Below are 21918 nucleotides of genomic sequence, written 5' to 3' on the forward strand. Positions count from 1 at the left end.
GAATTTGATGGCAAAAAATGTGTGTCCAGCGCTGAGTCTCTACCACTGCTCCTTCTGTCTGGGATTGTCTGCAGCGCCGTTGTAACATCAATAGTGCTGCTGCCAGTCAGTGAGCTCAGCAGCTCTTCCCGTGTAATTGGATTAGTGCCGTCGAGCTCACCGATTGGCTGCAGTGCTGTATATGTGACCGCAGCGCTGCAGACAGTATCAGACTCTGAGAGCAGTGGTGGAAACTGCTGGACCTGGGGAGGGTGAGTAAGGTGCACTTTATTTTGTAGAACAGGTGACAGTTTTCTGAAACATGACCCCCTGTCTACCTTTTGTGAACCAGGTGAATCTGCATTTCTTTGCTCTTTTTGTGGTTTTTGTTTCCCCCCTCCTTTTTCAAGAGTCATAGGGGTGATTAATCTGAGTATTTTTGTCAGAAAACTGCTGTAAAAAAAAACCCAGAAAAGTTGCATAATTTATGCACAATGTGGAGTTTTACAAGAATGTTGTGCCAATTGGGGTAATAAGGGGTTAATAGCGCACAACTCTACTAAGCCCTAGGTTAGTGATGGCACAGACGTCTGAGATACCTGCATCATTAATCTGTACATGAAAGTAAATAAACACAGAGAAAAATCCTTTTATTTGGAATAAAATACAAAAACTCACCCTCCTTCACCACTTTATTAACCCCAAACACCCTGCAAGTACGGCGTAATCTACACAAGGACCCATGCCGCATCCTGCTCTGCTACATCTGAATATCACAGAGAGAGGCCATAGAGAATGACCACTCACTGTGAGCTCCAGAGAATTAATGAGCTGCGCAATGAGCGGTGACATCACTCAGGTCATTTGCGTTCACAGCTGGAGGTTCCCACGGTCCTTCACCTGTGATCGCAGGTAGCCTGACCTCAGGTGGATTTTTTTTTTTTGTTTTTTTTTTGGCCAAGAGATGCAGATATGATGCTGAAATTTTCACACCGTATTCCTGCATCCAATCTAAACCTACTGGCAAAAAAAACGCTTTCTTTGCCGCAATACTTTTTTTTTTTTTTTTTTTGCCACGAGGTGCACATTTGGTGCTGAAATCGTCAGCACCAGATTTCAGCACCAAATTTCCACCTCCTGGCAAAAAAAAGCCCCAGTCCTGTGTTTATCTTGGCTGTGTATCGAAAGAAGAGGAACCACATGCGGCTTTTCATTTGGTAAATAATTAAAAAAAAACAAAAACAGCAGTCCAGACCCCCCACAATTTTCATCCCCAGCCAAGATAAAGATTTCTGGGGGCTGGTATTCTCAGCCCGCAGCTGCCCGGTATTACCGCATCTATTATATGTGACAATCCTGGTGCTATACCAGCTCTTCCCGAATGCCATGGATCGGTGGCAATCGCGGTAATGAGGTCTGATGTGTTGTGGCAGAGCATTCCAGAGAATGGGGGAGGCACAGGAGAAATCTTGGATGCGATGGTGGGAAGAGGAGATGAGAGGGGAGTAGAGAAGGAGGTCTTGTGAGGATTGAAGGTTACATGCAGGCAAGTACCAGGAGACTAGGTCACAGATGTAGGGAGGAGACAGGTTGTGCATGGCTTTGTAGGTCATGGTGAGGGTAACATGATTCTTCAGGTCAGTACAATTGCAGCGTTAATTTTTCTCCTCACCACTTAAAGGGGGAGGGGGGGGGGGGGGCAAAAAAAAAAGTCCCAATTTTACAGGACCTATGACTTTATTTTTCCATAGACGGAACTGTGTGAGGATTTTTATACCTTTGCAGTACTTATGATTTTTTTTTTTTTTTTTTTGGTGTGACAAATGAAGATGCCAGATTTAAGGCTATGTGCACACGCTGCAGATTTGGTGAAGACATTTTCTGCATCAAACCTGCACCTTCTGGCAGAAAAACGCACCAAACTGTGTGTGTGTGTGTGTGTGTGTGTCTCTTCTTCAATTCTTTGCAGTATTTAGAATAAAGCCCTGACCACCAATGTATAGAAGAACCAAGATGGCGGCAGCAGAGGCCTTCATCGGGTCCTCCGGCTGCCATGGAAACTGATCACCTCTTTGCGATCGCAGGGTGATGTCAGGGGGTGTCAAAACTATTGCGCCATTTGAATGTCACTGATCCTGGACGATCAGATTTTCTGGACTGTCAGGTGTGAGGTTGAGGCATCTCCCTGTATCTGTGCAGTGATGGCGACAGCTGAGTGACACCAGAGAGCACACACAGGTGTACGGACACTTTACACCCGGCCCTGTATACACAGCCCCACACAAGTAGGTGACAGTTTCATCCTGTATCTCGGTATCTGCTCCCTATAAGACTAATAATATAGAAGGGCAGATTGATAACTGTCTAAAAACCAGTTGCCATTAGCAACCAATCAAAACACAGCTTTTATATTTCAGGAGCAGAATATGAAATAAAAGCTGCCCTGTGATTGGCTGTTCTGAATAGGAAGAGACTGAGCAAGACTCCCATCAATAAAAGGGCCGTGTGGTGTCATATGTAAAAGTCTATGGCTGACTCGAAGGTGGTGCAGGGATAATGATGCCATTCCCCAGCTTGTCGCTGAAGGCTCTGTCTGCTGGGACCCCTGTAGGTTATGGCTGGGGAATCGTATTCTTCATGCAGTAACATTAAAAGTTAGGATATCAGGGAAATGTGAAACAGCGCCACACCTATGCCCAGGCTGTGTGCGGTAATGCACCTCATGAACTCATTCCCTCTATGGGAGCTAATCTGCAATACCGGATTTAACCAATGTGTGGAGCCGTTTCTGAAGACGGCCATGGTTTTTATAATGTCGTTAACTCATTTGCAAGCCCTATAAAACGCAGTGATAAATGCTGTTTCCACTGGAAGGGTGATAAATGGTAGATCTGTGCGGGGTTCTGACTGTCCGGACCGCCATCACTCAACAGAACATGGGATTCTGATGATTGCATCATAGTTCCCGGGGTCAGCCAATGGAGAGCAGACAAGATTCACGTTCATGGTGGGGCCACATGGCGACATTCACACTGCAGGTTGCGTTGCATCATCGTGTCTAATGTTTTTCTATGGCGTTGATGGACCGGAAGTGATGACTTCCTAATATGACCCTCCCCTCGTAGTCAGATGCCTCAACAGTGGGGTCATGCTGGTGGTCATGAGGTTACTTGTGGAGACTGTTGGAGCTTAAACCCCCCCCCCCAATCCTTTTTTTTTTTTTTAAAGGGTTTGCCCACTTTTTGCATCGTGTTTGTAACTGAGTTCTATAAAAAATGTTGCACTTTTACCTCACATAGCCTATGTATTGCACTGCCTATTGCAGGATGAGTTAAAGGGGTTATCCCAGATTTTATATTTTTCTTCCCTATGGGGCTAAGAAATTACAGGCAGGTGCTTGTTGCTGACTACCTGTCCTGCCCGCCACCGATCTGTGCCGGCTCAGAGCAATCACGGACCACTCCTGCTGGTGATTGTGTGGCTTCCAGTGACGTCATGTCGACAAAACCAGTTCTCCTCTACTCTGTCTATGGGGCATCACTGCCAATGTCCTGGTGATTGATAACGAGGAATCGGCTGTAAATCAGGATGAAATCTCCAGTGACGCCGCATACAGACCAGCCCAGGAGAGGAAGAACTGTCTGTTGACATGAGGTGAACGGTCCATGAATGCTCTAAGCCGGCAGAGGTTGGCACCAGGCAGGACAGGTAGGTAGTTGGTAACAACCACCTGCCTGAAAGTTCTTGGGCCCCATAGAGAAAAAAATAGTCCTGGATAACCTTTTTTTTTTCAAGTGAGAACCCCCTCAGTACACCCGCAATGAAGATTTGATGGAGACTTTGTAGCTTATGTATTTTTCTACGTTACTCTTAGACCACATCAAAGTTGAATGTGGAGGTGCACAAAGAGCCTGAAAATTTTTGTTTGGAAGACCAATTGCAAAGATGACTTTCATCTGTAATAAATGTATCTAAGAAAAAAAAATCTCATAACCATCCATATGTATCAACGTGTCACCTCTTCTCGCCCTACTACCTGCCAGTGACCAATTTCCTCACATATCCTTCTGTCCCTTTCCCAGGTTGTCACCACTCGCCTACCTTCAAAATATTTAACCTCTTTCTTGCTGTATCTTTCCCTCCTCCTTCAAACCTCATCGTTAACCCATATCTTTAAAAAAAAAAACCCCGACCAGATCTGCGCCGCTGACTACAGACCTGGCTCTAATCTCCCCTTCATCTCTAAACTCCCGGAATGTTTGGTCCACTCCCAACTAGTCCTCTATCTCCGATAACTCTTCTTGACCCTTTAAAATAAGAGTTCCGTCTTTTACGTTCTACTGAAACTTTCTTCACTAAAGTCTCTAATGATCAACTAACTCTTATAATGGTCCCTGCTTCCTGCTGATTCTTCTGGATCTCTGCTGCATTCGACACTGGAGATCACTAGCTACTCTGCTCTTTCGGGCTCAATGTCCACCGCTCTCTAGGTTCACCTCCTACATCTCTGAATGCTCCTTCACTGGTTTCTTTTTTCCAGTTCCTCTTCCCCTCTCTTGGGATTCCTCAGGGTTCAGTTCTAGACCCCCTCTTCTTCTCTCTATACACTGCCCCTATTTAACAATCCATCAGCAGATTTGGTTTCCAGTACCATGTCTATGCTGATGACACCCAGTTGTATACATCGTCTCCTGAGTTCACTCCAACCTGTCTCTAACATCATTTCCTCCCTCCAGTGGCATAACTAGATTTCAATGGTCCCCGATTCAAAATTTGGACCTGGGCCCCCGCCCACCTCTCAGGGTACATAGTTACACTGACACTTGGCTCTTTTCCTCAGCACCCAGCTTTCACATACTTCAATATCCCAATACAATATCCGATATTCTAATGCATTTCAAAGTCCTACATATATTATAATGCACCCCCCATAGTTATCCATATATTATAAAGCATCCCCCATAGTCCTTCATGTCATTTAATGCACCCCCTCCATAGTCCTCCCTGTACTATTATGTAGCCCCCCCCCATATACCATTATGCAGCGCTCATATAGTAGCATACAACCCCAATCTCGTTTAATGCAGCCCCATAGTCCTCTGGCCACTGTGATTTAAATACATACTCACTACTTGTTCCCCCGCTGCTCCTCAGCATGTCCACTGTTCTGCCGCTCTGCACATCTCAGCACAGCGCTCACTAGTGACATCATTGCGCTCCGCTGTGCTGACATGTCAGAGCGTAGACACAGCGGGAGAATGATGAGAGGCAGCGCTCCGCTCACTCATCATTGCTTTTAATTGTATCGGCATCAAAAACATGGAAAAATTGAGATACTTAAAATTGGCAATTAGCGTTTTATGTGAGCCCAACAGCCAACGGCAAGGTGACCTCATTTTGATGGGTCCCTGCCTACTTTAATGCCTCTTTGAGTTAATAAAAAAAAAAACAAAAACCCTTCCAGTTTATGGGTGGACAGGAACCTGCAGATAAAGAGGTTGGCTATTGGGTTCACATAAAACTGACCATTTTTGTGTCTTAAGTATCCTAATTTTTCCATGTTTTCTCATAATAGTAATGCATGTCTATAGTCCAAAAGTCGTTGTCTCATATATCTTAGCACTACAGAGTGCAACTGTCTCCTTTTTATTACTATGTTTAATGTTTGCCCCTGTTCACATTAGAATGGTAGGATGTGTCATCAGTCTTTTTCTTAGATTACATGGACTTCTCCTGTGTCATGTATGAGATTGGGCGCCTGCTGTACACCAGCTGTTAGACACTACAACTCCCAGCATACCCCAGCAGCTGCATGATGTGCTGGGTATAGGCCGATGTGTGCAGTAAATCGTTAGGTGTCTCAGAGTGAATTAATTTGCATACATTATTGTGGATCGCTCTTGTATCCCATTGATATTTAAATGTGAGCGCACCATCACCTCTCCAGTAACAGAAGGCAGCAGCAGGTAATGGAAGTGGCTAATTTGTAACGAGGCCGATTATCAGCTCCACATAATGAGTTTATGGAGCATCCTAACGAGCGTGAGACTAGGATGAGCGCTGCTCTGGAGAGGGCTTTTGTCCTCGTCTGCGCTCTATTCAATGGCAAAATGAGACTCGTACCTAACATATTAAGTGCTGGATTATCGAAAATTTCCGATTGGCTGGTTGTATAAAAGTCTGTAGCGGAAGGTTTTTTTTTGTTTTTTTTACTTGCAATTTGTACTCTGGAAATCAGGGGGCCAAACGCTCAAGGGTAATTCCCATTTCTTACCTCTTACAGCATATCCCTAGGAAGGGCTATAAATGATGTATACAGAAGTTAGTGGAGGGACCCACATGTATCTCACGGCCCGGTCAGAGGAGCGGTGGCCATGCTTCCATGACGCTCTATTCATTTCTATGGGAATTTTGTAAATGTACTTGCTCTCCAATTTTCAGTGCTCCCATGTAAATGACTAAACGTGACGTTGCGTGTTCACGTGTATTCACCAGGGAGCAGGATGAAATCTGCAACTAGACTAATCGCAAAGGATTGGACATGTTGAAGCTTGACATGCCTGATCCATCTTTCCCCCTAACATCTGCCGTCCGACGGATTGAAGGAGTCTGGACTGGGAATTTGGTAGTTTCAGCCAAAGATAATCCAGTTTGTATGGCCTAGGAGGAGGCCGATGGACAGGTCTGGCCATGTGTGGAAGGGGGGAGGTATAGAAAACACTGTCAAATATCCCATTACAAAAAAAAGCCCTCACTTGCACCCCAATCTGTTCCACAGAGGAAGAACAGCTGTAAAATTTCTGGAGGACCTGATATTTTTGCATTGACTATATTATTTATTTATTTTTTTTTTTTATTTCACTGGATGTCTTGCAATGCTTTATTTCACCTGCGGGGGTGCTGCAGGGTGATACTCCGGCAGATTAGAGCTGATCACTGGTGGTCCCAACTTGTATTTTTGAGTTGTCCAAAGCTGTCGTCGTCTCCCCCTGAACACCATATGTGAAGTATTGCTTCAGTTTTTATACATTGCCCCAAAATGGATAGGAACAAGGGTAATGTATGTGACAAGTGATGTTATAGACTTTATATTGTGATATGGACCCTGACCATAAATGAATGGCTGCTCCCTGCAGTGTTGACCTGTCCTGTAGACAACTTTTCACCCTATCACCTGTCGTTTGTGAAACTCAAACACGTCTGAATTGGCGAAACCAACCGGCAGCTCCTTGTACTTGACACCAACCAAAATTTGTTTTTTGTTCAGACAGGTGTGATGAGTGTGGACGATCTCTCCAACCACATTTCCTAATTTTCAGCCCATGAGCCATTCTCCCCCCATCGTGTATATAAGGTACTACTGTGCTTAAGAAGGTAAATCAGCATATGACTCTGGGGTCTCCTGAGACTCTCCAAGATTGACGAAAGGGGACAGATCCCCAGACACTACAGCATTAGACCTGCCTTACTGCTGAAGAAAATGCTCTTGCTCTTAATTATTCTGGCCACCTCCTTGGTGAGCTCGGTTCCTTTCCTTGAGGGAGAAGGATCGGCCTTCATAAGTCTGGAGAAGAGTCGTGGAAGACGTCCCGTGACTTCTGATAAAGTGGTGGTTGAAGACGGGCAAAGGTTCAGCTTTGAAAACAGAAGGGACAAAACTGACTTCCAACCAAAGCTCGGAATTACTCCAAAAGATCATATAGACGAAGGAGCCCTCCAAAGGAGGATGGTTTGGGAGAGCGCCATCCTGAGGGAGAGGACCACATCTCGTCCGGACACTGTGCTGCCAATCGGGAGAGATGCCTTGAAACGATCCAGCTGCAACGCTCTGCCCTTTATACAGGTAAGAGGTCTCTTGGACTTGTCTACTTGACCCATCCTAGAAGTTTATGCCTTCTTTACAGCTTGGTGTCTTTAGATTCCCTCCTTTCATATCTTCTGCTATCCCGAGACTCCGCTTATTACTTTGCCCTATTATTGCAATTGCTGGGCACAAATCCTACAATATTGGGGAATTTGACTACGCAGTTGTCTAATATAGATTCTAACGTGCAGTTAGGAGTCTATATTACAGCCACAAGTCCGAGCCCGAATGCAGGTATTAGGAGTCGAATGCGGGGGATCTATGGAAATACAGTTTGGCTTTATAGACCCCCAACCAGGATGGGACTTGTGGTTTATATAGAGACCAGCTGTAGCACCCGGCATTGCCTGGGAAAGTAACTGTCCCTCTGTCTCTTTCCTTGGCTGTCTCTCTCCGTGTCTCTTGGGGTGTCTCTTTTAAATTTACATTGACTTTTTTTATTTGACTCTATGCTTAAAAACATTTATTATATTATGCCCTTTTAATTATTTATTTATTTATTTTTTTTCCCCAGAATGTCTTCAGGAAAAGCTGCACTCCTCTGAAGGTTCCCAATAAATTTTGCTTCGGTCAGTGCAATTCGTTTTACGTCCCTGGTTTGCCCTCCGGACTGTCTCCACCCTGCACATCCTGTGCTCCCACGCGTTCCAGGCACATCTCTGTTCCTCTGCGCTGTCGCGGTGGTCGTCTTTCCTGGGAAGACGTGGTCCTGGTTGAAGAATGTGACTGTAAGACCCCGGAGCTCAGTCAGGTTGGCAGCGGCGAGGGTTTTCTACCATTGGCCTAAAACAGACTTGAGGAAAGACTTTATTTTGACACAGGGCCTCTACGACGGCCTCTGATCTTCTGTAATTCTCTGACCCCTGGTACCCCTTGTGTAAGACACGGCCAGACGACAATGATGGCTCCTAATTTATTTTTCATAACGTCGCTCCCTTTTGAGAGGAGTTTGTAAAACTAATTTCAACAATGGGATGTCACATCCTGTATGTAGGTTTTTAGTCTTTTTTTTTTTTTTTTTTTTTTTTTTTTTTTATATATAATATAATTTATATTTCTACATTCCTAAACTTTTTTTTTTTTTTTTGTTTCAGCTTTAACATTTTACAAGATCTCCGCCTGCAGTCGACAAATTAAGGCTGTGTGCGCTCTGCACCGCACCGAAAATGTGCGCTCAGAGCGCAGCTGAAAAGCTGCGTTCTGAAGCACATGGTGCCGGCAGATTCGTGCGCTCTGCATGCTGCCTCTCCCTATAGACAGCATGCAGACCGCACGAAAGAAGTGACATGTCACTTCTTAGAACGCAGCGATTTGGCAAGCAGCCGAATCGCTGCGTTCTAACATGCCACGTGCGCACGGCTCCTGCACAATCTCCATAGATTGTGCAGGGGACGCAGGACGCATGCAGTTACGCTGCGGTGCAGAATGCAGCGTAAGTGTATGTAATACGCACACGTGCGCACATACCCTTAAGCTAAAACTGTCCACATTATGAGTTGCCAGCCTGTCCTGACCTAGTCCTGCTTACACAGCTGCTGACCTTGCTGCAATTTGTAAGCAATCGGTGTAGGTAAATGCTATCATTAGAGAGTAGTGATGGACAGCACTACCATACTCAGGTGTTAATGCTCAGATGGCTGTGACCCGAGAATGAAGTGGAGAACACTAGTATTTTTCCGGGAAATCTTCCCGAAAAAATGCTCTTGTTGTCTTCCATTCTACCTGGCCGGGTATTCGATTCAAGCCCATCCGAGCATTAACTGCTCGTTACGAGCACCTGAGCATGGTGGTGTTCGACCATCATTAGCAACAAGGCCTCAGCCAAACAAGCAGCAGTCAGTCAGGATGGGTTTTAAATGTCACCCATGTTTATAATCGGAGATCTAAGGCTAGTTTCACACATCCTTCTTTTTGCAGTTTTGGCGGATCCGGCGCACTCCCGTACAGTGTACACAGTACAATGGCAGCGCTGCAATTTCTGGGTCACATGACAACATGTAACCGGAGCTTGTCGCGCTGCCATTGAACTGTATACACTATACTGGAGTGCGCCGGATCCGCCAAAACTGCAAAAAGAAGGATGTGTGAAACTAGCCTAAGGCTTCAAACGCTAGTAGATTAGAAAGTTGCAGAACTTTAGAGCAGACTCGAGAGCCCCTTTAACGAAAAACTGGACCCCTGCCCTCTTGTGCCACTCCTGGTAATGCACTTTACACAGGGCACCAGATCTGACTTATTTTAGACGATTGTGTTTTTAAGGGTGGCTTTACACGCTGCAACATCGCTAGCTGATGAAGGCGAGCGTGATAGCAACCGCCCCCTATCGTTATGCCGATATGTGAAGATCGCTACCGTAGCGAACATTATCGCTACGGCAGCGTCACACTACTTACCTGCTCGGCGACGTCGCTGTGACCGGCGAACCGCCTCCTTTCTAAGGGGGCGGTTCGCTTGGCGTCACAGCGACGTCACTAAGCGGCCACTTAATCAAAGCGGAGGGGCGGAGATGAGCGGGACGAACATCCCGCCCACCTTCTTCCTTCTTCATTGCTGGCGTGTGGCAGGTAAGGAGAGGTTCCTCGTTCCTGCGGCGTCACACGTAGCGATGTGTGCTGCCGCAGGGACTGGGATCAACTTCGCCCAAGCAACAGCAGTGATAATTGGGAGAGGACCCTCATGTCAACGAGGAGCGATTTTTGGACGTTTTTGCAACGATCCAAAATCGCTCCTAGGAGTCACACAAAACGAGATCGCTACAGCGGCCGGATGTGCGTCACAAAATCTATGACCTCAACGAGATCGCTGTAGCAATCTCCTAGCGTGTAAAGCCCGCTTAATGTACGTAGCGGAACAGCTTCACCTTTTATCGAGAGGTGGATCATGTTAGATTGTGTCTAATTCCAGTTTCTCCCGTCGTTGGAAGACGATGCAATTTTGCGCACCGGCCCTACAGTAGTATCTGGCTAGTTTTTGGCTACTATTATAAATTTACACCAGCTCAAGTGTAATTCATTGCCTTAGGTTGGCCTATTTTCATGAGGTTGGTGCTAACATGTTACATTTATTACTAGCGGTATTCTGCAAATAGCCTGGTGCGTCCCCTGATGGAGTTGTATGGTATTGCAGACAATCAGGATGAGACTAAGTAGAGGAAGATGGCGCATTACAAACCTAGACCCCCTTAACAGCCAGTATTGCCAACCCTGCCCCAATGGTGGGGGAGCAGCATAGTCCTCGACTGCCATCTGTGTGTCTGCCATGGAGGTTTCACCACATGAGTGAACTCTTCATTTTTGGCACTGGCATCATCTATGTCCACAGCTATAATGCTATACCTAGACTGTGGTGGGCATCGCCTTGTGCCAGGGATTCCGGTATGGCAGTAAGTCAGGCTTAGTTTTGTTCAGATTTGGGGGAAGGCATATTCCTTTGCACACACCACTTCCTGAGCAGCCCCCGCAGAGCCTGCTGTATGGGAGGGGATGGTGCAGGTGGCGTCCATCCTAGGTCATCACTTTTATTGCATTGACTTTTTTTTTTTTTTTTTTTTTGTGTGTGACGTGGAGTGGGGGATACGTCGTATTGTCCTCCTGGTGTATTGTAACCTGTAACTGACCAAACGCAAGTGTCACAACCCGAGCAGGAATAAACACTTTTTATTATATCTTTCGCTTGTCTTCTGTGTCAAATTCCTTTTTTTTTTTTTATTTCATATTTTATAATCCAAAAATTCTGATTTTTAAAATATGGTTTCCACTGCAGGACCAAACTAATATCTCCCATAACCAAGAGAAGACGAGTAGACACGGATGAGATTATTATTATTATTTATTATTATAGCGCCATTTATTCCATGACGCTTTACAAGTGAAAGGGTATACGTACAACAATCATTAACAGACTGGTACAGGAGGAGAGAGGACCCTGCCCGCGAGGGCTCACAGTCTACAGGGAATGGGTGATGGTACGATAGGTGAGGACAGAGCTGGTTGCGCAGTGGTCTACTGGACTGAGGGCTATTGTAGGTTGTAGGCTTGTTGGAAGAGGTGGGTCTTGAGGTTCCTCTTGAAGCTTTCCACGGTAGGGGAGAGTCTGATGTGCTGAGGTAGAGCATTCCAGAGTAAGGGGGATGCACGGGAGAAATCTTGTACGCGATTGTGGGAAGAGGAGATAAGGGAGGAGCAGAGAAGGAGATCTTGTGAGGATCTGAGGTTGCGTGCAGGTAGGTACCGGGAGACTAGGTCACAGATGTAGGGAGAAGACAGGTTGTGCATGGCTTTGTATGTCATGGTTAGTGTTTTGAACTGGAGTCGTTGGGTGATGGGAAGCCAGTGAAGGGATTGGCAGAGTGGCGAGGCTGGGGAGTAGCGAGGGGAGAGGTGGATTAGGCGGGCTGCAGAGTTTAGGATAGATTGGAGGGGTGCAAGAGTGTTGGAAGGGAGGCCAGAGAGCAGGAGGTTGCAGTAGTCGAGGCGGGAGATGATGAGGGCATGCACTAATGTTTTTGCTGATTCTTGGTTAAGGAAAGCACGGATCCGGGAGATGTTTTTGAGTTGTAATCTGCATGAGGTGAAGAGGGCTTGGATGTGTGGCTTGAAGGATAGAGCAGAGTCGAGGGTCACTCCAAGGCAACGAGCTTGTGAGACTGGGGAGAGTAAGCAACCATCGAGTTTGATGGAAAGGCTTGTTGGAGGAGATGAGTGAGGAGGAGGAAAGACAATAAACTCTGTTTTGTCCATGTTAAGTTTTAGGAATCGCACAGAGAAGAAGGATGAAATAGCAGAGAGACATTGTGGGATTCTGGTTAGTAGAGAGGTGATGTCAGGTCCAGAGAGGTAGATCTGTGTGTCATCGGCATAGAGATGATACTGGAAGCCGTAGGACTCTATGAGCTGTCCCAGGCCGAAGGTGTAGATGGAGAAAAGCAGGGGTCCAAGAACTGAGCCTTGGCGAACACTGACAGATAGGGGGCGAGATGAGGAAGTGGTGTGAGAATGGGAGACGCTGAAAGTTCGGTCGGTGAGGTATGAGGATATCCAAGATAGGGCCAAGTCTGTGATGCCCAGAGATGAGAGAATCTGTAGTAGGAGGGAATGGTCTACTGTGTCGAAGGCAGAGGACAGGTCCAGGAGGAGGAGGATAGAGTAGTGTCGCTTGGCTTTGGCGGTTAGTAGGTCGTTGGTGACTTTAGTTAGGGCAGTTTCAGTGGAATGATGCAGTCGGAATGCCAGATTGTAGCTGGTCAAAGAGAGAGCAGGAGGAGAGATATGAGGACAGTTCAAGATGGACATGCTGTTCTAGTAGTTTTGAGGCATAGGGGAGAAGGGATATGGGGCGATAGTTTGACACAGAGGATGGGTCAAGGGAGGGCTTTTTGAGGATGGGTGTAATAGAGGCATGTTTAAAGCATGAAGGGAATACACCAGTTGTTAGTGATAGGTTGAAGAGATGGGTTAGGGCTGGGATGAGGACTGCGGTGATGTTGGGGATGAGGTGCGATGGGAGCGGGTCCAGTGCACAGGTTGTTAGATGTGATCTTGAGAGTAGAGTGGAAAGATTGATTTCTGTCATGGTGGAGAAGCTGGATTTGGAGGAAGAAGGCTGAGTAGCTATGATGAGGGGCTGTGGTGATTGTGGGCCAAAGCTTGCTCTGATGTTGTCAATCTTCTGCTTGAAGAAAGAGGCAAAGTCTTCAGCTGAGAGGAGAGGGAGGTGGTGCTGGAGGACGGAGGAGAGAATTAAAAGTGTGTGTTTGAATAGCTGTTTAGGGTTGTGAGAGAGAGGATATGAGGTATGAGAAGTAGGTTTGTTTTGCAGCAGTGAGTGTGGACTTGAAGGTAGTGAGGGACTCTTTATATGCAATGAAGTGCTCAGTGGAAAGAGACCTCTTCCATCTGCGCTCAGCAATTCTGGAAGCCCGTCTCAGTTCTTTAGTCTGACTGGTGTGCCAGGGTTGCCTGTTTGTGCGGGTTTTGGTGTGTGTGAGGGGGGCGGCTGATTCGAGAGCTGCAGAGATTGTAGTGTTGTATAAAGTTGCATCTGCATCGTGTAGAAATGCAATGTCTGTGAGAGGGAGAAGGGACTGAGAAAGGGCGTGTAAATCAATGTGTTTGATATTTCTGCGAGGGTGTGAAAGTTTGTGGAGGGGGGGTTGCGTAGTTGGCGAAGAGGGAAGAGAATGTGAGTAGGTTGTGGTCAGACAGGGGGAGAGGTGAGTTAGAGAGGTTAGATAGGGAACAGAGGCGAGTGAAGATTAGGTCCAGCGTGTGGCCATCTTTGTGAGTAGCTGCAGAAGACCATTGGGTGAGGCCGAAGGAGGCAGCGAGTGTTAGAAGTTTGGAGACAGATGAGTGGGAAGTGTCAATGGGGATATTGAAATCACCCATGATGGTGGTGGGGATGTCGTTGGAAAGGAAGTGTAGTAGCCAGGTGGTGAAATGATGAAAAAAGGCAGTGGCTGGCCCTGGAGGGCGGTAAATGACAGCCAGCTGAAGGTTGGAGGGGGCGTAGATGCGAACGGAGTGCACCTCAAAAGATGGGAGAGTAACCGAGGGTGTTAGTGGAATTGGTGTAAAGGAGCATTGGTCAGACAGGAGCAAACCAACTCCTCCACCATGCTTGTTACTGGGGCGGGGGGTGTGAGAGAGTTGGAGACCGCCATAAGAAAGTGCAGCAGGAGAGGCGGTGTCAGAGGGGGTGAGCCAGGTTTCAGTGATGGCGAGGAAGGAAAGTTTATTAGTGATGAAAAGATCATGAATGTAGGATAGTTTGTTGCAGACAGAGCGAGCGTTCCATAGAGCTCCTTTTAGTGAGACTGGTGGCGCGGGGGCAGGGTGGATGCGTATGAGGTTTGAGAGGGTGCGGAAATTTGTGTTAGGTTGTGGATGTGGGTTTGAAGTGACAATAGGGATGTGGTGAGGAGGACCAGGATTTGGAGAGATATCCCCAGCAGTGAGGAGAAGCAGAGAGAGTGTTAGTAGGTGGGAGCAGGAGAGGCCGTGAGATGGACGTGTGTGTCTGGAGACACAGGGTGAAATGTGGAGGAAAATATGTGAGGGGAAGGTGAGATGGGTGGGGAGGATGGAGGGAGAGATGATAAGTTCATTACTTGGTTTAGGGATCAGAGGGGGCAGTAGAAAGTGACGTATTATAGAGGTGAAAGTTAATAAACACACGAACATTGTTTACATTGACTATGTGGTCAAATACCTTCCGGTCACTTCCGGCCCAATTCTGGCCTAATTCAATGCATCATACTTATATGGTGCATACTGGTATTGGGGCAGACAAAGTCTTTGGGCAGACTTTGAGCAGTCCCAGTATATACACATACAAGTGCATTCAGCTGTGAAGGGGTGGGGTACAACAAGAACCCCTTGATCACTCAATCAAAGAAGCCAGATACAGCATCACTTAGGCAAAATAAACAAAGGTCATAAAAGGAAGGTGGGGGAACATGGGGGGGAGGTCACAGATGCTGGAGCATGCCAGGGAGATATTGAAGCAAAGAGGGAACAGGTCAGATATATTGGAAAAGCAGGATGAAGGAATTGACATACCATGTATTAAAACACACAGCAGACAGAAGGGGATAGTAGGTCAGTTCATGGAAAAGCAGGATGAAGGAATTGACATACCTGTGGGGAGATAGACATGGTGATTAGATGATGGCAGAGAAGTGAGGGTAGAATACCATGTGCATCATAATAATATCTCTGGCCTAATTCAATGCATCATACTTATATGGTGCATACTTGTATTGGGGCAGACAAAGTCTTATTGTGAGGTTCCTCTGATGGAAGTCATCCCTCGGGTGTCTGTTAAGCTGGTGTCACACATAACGACGACGACAACGACGTCGCTGCTACGTCACCATTTTCTGTGACGTTGCAGCGACGTCCCGTCGCTGTCGCTGTGTGTGACATCCAGCAACGACCTGGCCCCTGCTGTGAGGTCGCCGGTCGTTGCTGAATGTCCAGCTTCATTTTTTGGTCGTCACTCTCCCGCTGTGACACACACATCGCTGTGTGTGACAGCGAGAGAGCGACGAAATGAAGCGATCAGGAGCCGGCACTGGCAGCTGCGGTAAGCTGTAACCAGCGTAAACATCGGGTAACCAAGGGAAGACCTTTCCCTGGTTACCCGATGTTTACGCTGGTTACCAGCCTCCGCTCTTGCTGCCAGTGCCGGCTCCTGCACTGTGACATGTGGCTGCAGTACGCATCGGGTAATTAACCCAATGCATACTGTAGCAAGGAGAGCAAGGAGCCAGCGCTAAGCAGTGCGCGCGGCTCCCTGCTCTCTGCACTGTGACATGTAGCTGCAGCACACATCGAGTTAATTAACCCGATGTGTGCTGCAGGAGAGCAAGGAGCCAGCGCTAAGCGCGGCTCCCTGCTCTCTGCACATGTAGCACAGCGACCTTATGATCGCTGCTTCTGCTGTGTTTGACAGCTAAGCAGCGATCATAACAGCGACTTACAAGGTCGCTGTTACGTCACCGAAAATGGTGACGTAACAGCGACGTCGTTGTCGCTGTCGTTTAGTGTGACACCAGCTTTATTCCTAGATATTTTTAAATCTGTTTAATAGGGTCAGTAATGCTGTTAGGTGAAGAGCTATTTCCAGAAGTGGTGTGTGTGTTTGTGTGTTTGTGTGTTTGTGTGTTTGTGTTGTTGCCTGAAGACAAGGTTATCTATAGCAGGGGCGGGAAGTTAAACTTTTCCGGGGGCCACATGACCATGACTGGTGTATAGACAAACCAATAGGCTGAAATTTTATTTTGTTCAATATTCTAATTATATAATATATATATATATATATATATATATATCTCACTTACTAGTGAGCAGAATTAGCTCCTCTATGTACAGTGTGAGCCCCCATATGGTCTCCTTTTGTATAGAATCAGCCTCCACATAGCCCCTATATACAGTGTGAGCCCCCAGATGGCCCCCTATATACAGTATGAGCCCTCACCTAGCCTCCTACATACTTGAAAACATCCCACACACCACATACTCCCTTGCTCTTGTTCTCCTGGCGCTCTGCTCCGGCCTCTAGTGCACTGTTGGTCAGCACAGCACATATGATGTGACCTCGTCGTGTCTGCTGTGCCTCACACTGATTATTGGAGGAGGAGTCGTTGGCTGTGTCTTCCATCAATGTGTTCATCACTATCTGTAGCCTGTGGTGGCGGTGGGCACGGTATGGTCCACTGTTTTCAGCATTCCGGCTGTCTCGGTTTGCGGGCCAAAATTTACAGCTAGAGGGCCAGATGTGGCTATACAATTCTAGAAAAGTGCCATCTGCTGGGTAATCCTAGAACTGCAGTTAAAGGAATTATCCATCTGTGTGAGAACACACACGTGCATGCATGCATACATACATACATACATACATACATACATACATACATACATACACTGTTAGTTGTGCAGCCGGTTATGTCTTTTTTTACTTTGTTTCAATGCCATATTTATGTTCATGCAGTGACTTCAAACTATCCTTTCCACACTTCAATAATGATGAAAAATGTGTTTGGCAGCAAGCAGAGATCTTTACAATGGTGAAAAATTGGTGTGTGTGTAATAATTACATATATATATATATTTATTATACACACAGTACAGACCAGAAGTTTGGACACACCTTCTCATTCTAAGAGTTTTTTTTTTTTTTTTTTTTCATGTCTCTGAAAATTGTAGGCATCAAAACTGTGAATTAACACATGTGGAATGAAATACTTAACAAAAAAGTGTGAAACAACTGAAAATATGTCTTATATTCTAGGTTCTTCAAAGTAGCCACCTTTTGCTTTGATTACTGCTTTGCACACTCTTGGTATTCTCTTGATGAGCTTCAAGAGGTCGTCACCGGAAATGGGTTTCCAACAGTCTTGAAGGAGTTCCCAGAGATGCTTAGCACTTGTTCGACCTTTTGCCTTCACTCTGCGGTCCAGCTCACCCCAAACCATCTCGATTGGGTTCAGGTCTGGTGACTGTGGAGGCCAGGTCATCTGGCGTAGCACCCCATCACTCTCCTTCTTAGTCAAATAGCCCTTACACAGCCTGGAGATGTGTTTGGGGTCATTGCCCTGTTGAAAAAAAAATGATGGTCCAATTAAATGCAAACCAGATGGAATAGCACGCCGCTGCAAGATGCTGTGGTAGCCATGCTGGTTCAGTATGCCTTCAATTTTGAATAAATCCCCAACAGTGTCACCAGCAAAGCCCCCCCCCCACACCATCATACCTCCTCCATGCTTCACGGTGGGAACCAGCCATGTAGAGTCCATCCGTTCACCTTTTCTGTGTTGCACAAAGACACGGTGGTTGGATCCAAAGATCTCAAATTTGGACTCCTCAGACCAAAGCACAGATTTCCACTGGTCTAATGTCCATTCCTTGTGTTCTTTAGCCCAAACAAGTCGCTTCTGCTTGTTGCCTGTCCTTAGCAGTGGTTTCCTAGCAGCTATTTTACCATGAAGGCCTGCTGCACAAAGTCTCCTCTTAACAGTTGTTCTAGAGATGTGTCTGCTGCTAGAACTCTGTGTGGCATTGACCTGGTCTCTAATCTGAGCTGCTGTTAACCTGCGATTTCTGAGGCTGGTGACTTGGATAAACTTATCCTCTGCAGCAGAGGTGACTCTTGGTCTTCCTTTCCTGGGGCGGTCCTCATGTGAGCCAGTTTCTTTGTAGCGTTTGATGGTTTTTGCCACTGCACTTGGACACTTTCAAAGTTTTCCCACTTTTTCAGACTGACGGACCTTCATTTCTTAAAGTAATGATGGCCACTTGTTTTTCTTTACTTAGCTGCTTTTTTCTTGCCATAATACAAATTCCAACAGTCTATTCAGTAGGACTATCAGCTGTGTATCCACCAGACTTCTGCACAACACAACTGATGGTCCTAACCCCATTTATAAGGCAAGAAAACAAACTTAAGAAAACAAACTTATTAAACCTGACAGGGCGCACCTGTGAAAGTGAAGACCATTTCCGGTGACTACCTCTTGAAGCTCATCAAGAGAATGCCAAGAGTGTGCAAAGTAGTAATGAAAGCAAAAGGTGGCTACTTTGAAGAACCTAGAATATAAGACATATTGTCAGTTGTTTCACACTTTAAGTATTTCATTCCACATGTGTTAATTCATAGTTTTGATGCCTTCAATGTGAATCTATAATTTTCAGAGTCATGAAAATAAAAAAACTCTTTGAATGAGAAGGTGTGTCCAAACCTTTGGTCTGTAGTGTGTGTGTGTGTGTGTGTGTGTGTGTGTGTGTGTATGTATGTATGTATGTATGTATGTATGTATGTATGTATGTATGTATGTATATGTGTATGTATATAATATATATTAAAGGGGTGGTTCACCCATTTTTTTTATTTTCTGTATGAGCTATACTTACCTTTCTAGGCGTCTTCTCCATTGGCTTCTGTTTCCAGTTCTGGCACTGAGCGGCGCTATCCTGCACGCTCAGTGCCTGTCACATGACCCCCTGGAGCTGTGGCCGCCGGCATCCTCTGACGTCCCGGCATTTCCGGGCTCTCAAACAAGACGGGTACGTCACAGGATGCCGGCGCCACTCAGATTGAGTGACAGGGCTGTGGGCGGTGACTACCGCACGTCACAGCCCAGCATCGAGGGGAGGAGCCGGAGGACGTCACTGTGGAGCCGGCGTCCTGCAGAGAGGCTGAGACACGGGGCGCCAGGGTGCAGTACAGGGGGGGTCTTTAGCTGAATACCCCCCTGCACGTAAGTATGTGATCACACTGTCCACCCGCCCGCTCTGCTGCGATGTCAGGAGAGCGGCCGGTGTCGGACAGTGTGATCATCTGCTCCTCCCAGCAGCAAGACACTGGCAGGCATGTCACCGCTGTGCTCTGCCATCTGTCCTGCTGCATGGGACCAACTGTCTGCACTCTGTCACCTGCACCACAAGTCACAGAGTGGAGACAGTTGGTGACAGAGCACCTCTGCCCCCCCCCCCTGTTCTTTCCCCACTCTCTTCTCTCCCCCCACTCTTCTCCCCCTCCCCTCTTCCCCCTCTTCTCTGCCCCCCTCTTATCCCTCTCTCCCCTCTTATCCCTCTCTCCCCTCCCCTCTTTTCCCTCGCTCTCTTCCCCCCTCGCTCTCTTTTCCTCCCCCCTGCGCTCTCTTTTCCTCCCCCCTGCGCTCTCTTTTCCTCCCCCCTCGCTCTCTTTTCCTCACCCCTCGCTCTCTTTTCCTCACCCCTCGCTCTCTTTTCCTCACCCCTCGCTCTCTTTTCCTCACCCCTCGCTCTCTTTTCCTCCCCCCGCGCTCTCTTTTCCTCCCCCCTGCGCTCTCTTTTCCTCCCCCCTGCGCTCTCTTTTCCTCCCCCCTGCGCTCTCTTTTCCTCCCCCCTGCGCTCTCTTTTCCTCCCCCCTGCGCTCTCTTTTCCTCCCCCCTCGCTCTCTTTTCCTCCCCCCTCGCTCTCTTTTCCTCCCCCCTCGCTCTCTTTTCCTCCCCCCTCGCTCTCTTTTCCTCCCCCCTCGCTCTCTTCTCCCCCCCGCTCGCTCTCTTTTCCCCCCCGCTCGCTCTCTTTTCCCCCCCGCTCGCTCTCTTTTCCCCCCCGCTCGCTCTCTTTCCCCCCCCCCGCTCGCTTTCTTTCCCCCCCCCCCCCTCGCTCGCTCTCTTTTCCCTCGCTCTCTCCTGGCATGGTCAGTACAGAAATCTCTCCATCGTGGAGGGGTGAGAGGGAGTAATAAACATGGAGTCCCTACTGTGTCTGTGTATTTATTTCTAATAAAGTATTTTTCTCTGTGTGGTCTTTTTTTTTTTAACCCTTTATTGGAGATTCTTAATGGCCAGGTCAACCTTGGCCTGACATTTAGAATCTCGGGCTTTATACCAGCGGGTAAAACATAGCTGGTATTAACCCCTTATTACCCAGCGTGCCACCTGCCACCAGGGCCACTGGAAGAGTTGGATACAGCGCCAGAAGATGGCGCTTCTATAAAAGCGCCATTTTCTGGGGCGGCTGTGGACTGCAATTCGCAGCGGGGGGCCCAGAAAGTTTGGGCACCCTTCACTGCGGATTCCAATCCCCAGCTGCCTAGTTGTACCTGGCTGGACACCAAAATTAGGCGAAGCTCACGTCATTTTTTTTTAAATTATTGCATCCATCGCAGCGTGTACGGGCTGTGAGGTCAGCGGAGTGGAGACAGTGACATGCTCTGCTCTGACACATAGTGTGCTGCATGTCACTGTCTTTCTCCACTCTGGCACTTGTAGTGCAGGTGACCGGATGCTGCATGTCACGTTTTTGCCGCGATTTGGTGCCTTTTTTGCTGCGTTTTTGCTCACTGCGTTTTTAATCAGTGCACAATGCCATTAAAGATTGTTGATGAAAAAAATAAAAAAGGTCTGATGTCATTTCCTTATTCAAAATGTTCATTGTATGCAGGAGAGCAGACAGCAGCTGCAGAACTACAAGGCTCAGCATCCTCCATCCAGGACTGTATGCAGTTTTTTACCCAAAAAGAAAAAAAAAATGACGTGGGCTTCGCCATATTTTTGTATGCTAGCCGGGTACAGCAGGCAGGTACGGGCTGCCCCCAACCCCCAGCTGCCTAGTTGTACTCGGCTGGGAACTAAAAATATAGAGAAGCCCTTTTTTTTTTTAATTATTTCATGAATTTCATGAAATAATTTAAAAAAAAAATGACGTGAGCTTCGCCTAATTTTGGTGTCCAGCCGGGTACAACTAGGCAGCTGGGGATTGGAATCCACAGTGAAGGGTGCCCATGCTTTCTGGGCACCCCCACTGCGAATTGCAGTCCGCAGCCACCCCAGAAAATGGCGCTTTCATAGAAGCGCCATCTTCTGGCGCTGTATCCAACTCTTCCAGCTGCCCTGATGCCGGGTGGCTAGCCGGGTAAGAATGGAGTTAGGACTAGCTGTATATTATCAGCTAGCCCTAAGCCCGAAATTCATGGTGTCACGCCAATATTAGACATGGCCACCATGAATTTCTAGTAATGATAAGAAAAAAAAAAAACACAACACACAGAAAAATATTTTTATTAGAAATAAAACACAACACAATTAG

At 47.0% G+C, this 21918-nt stretch overlaps 1 protein-coding gene across 1 annotated transcript; it reads left to right on the forward strand.

The window, feature by feature from the left end:
• The first annotated feature begins 7261 nt into the window (after positions 1-7261).
• DAND5 (DAN domain BMP antagonist family member 5) lies at positions 7262-8767 on the forward strand. The gene is made up of 2 exons (XM_075343125.1): positions 7262-7822; positions 8358-8767. Exons 1-2 carry the CDS (start codon positions 7460-7462, stop codon positions 8628-8630), a joined length of 636 nt encoding a protein of 211 aa, XP_075199240.1. The 5' UTR covers positions 7262-7459; the 3' UTR covers positions 8631-8767.
• Positions 8768-21918: the final 13151 nt, after the last annotated feature.

This window comes from Anomaloglossus baeobatrachus, chromosome 4, assembly GCF_048569485.1.
Source record: "Anomaloglossus baeobatrachus isolate aAnoBae1 chromosome 4, aAnoBae1.hap1, whole genome shotgun sequence".
In the NCBI taxonomy this organism is placed as follows: Eukaryota; Metazoa; Chordata; class Amphibia; order Anura; family Aromobatidae; genus Anomaloglossus; species Anomaloglossus baeobatrachus.

Excerpts from the sequence above, each read along its gene's own strand:
- DAND5 (XM_075343125.1), top strand. The coding sequence starts at position 7,460 with ATGCTCTTGCTCTTAATTATTCTGGCCACCTCCTTGGTGAGCTCGGTT. Across the intron at positions 7,823-8,357 it reads ACGCTCTGCCCTTTATACAG|AATGTCTTCAGGAAAAGCTG; the intron begins GTAAGAGGTCTC and ends TTTTTTCCCCAG.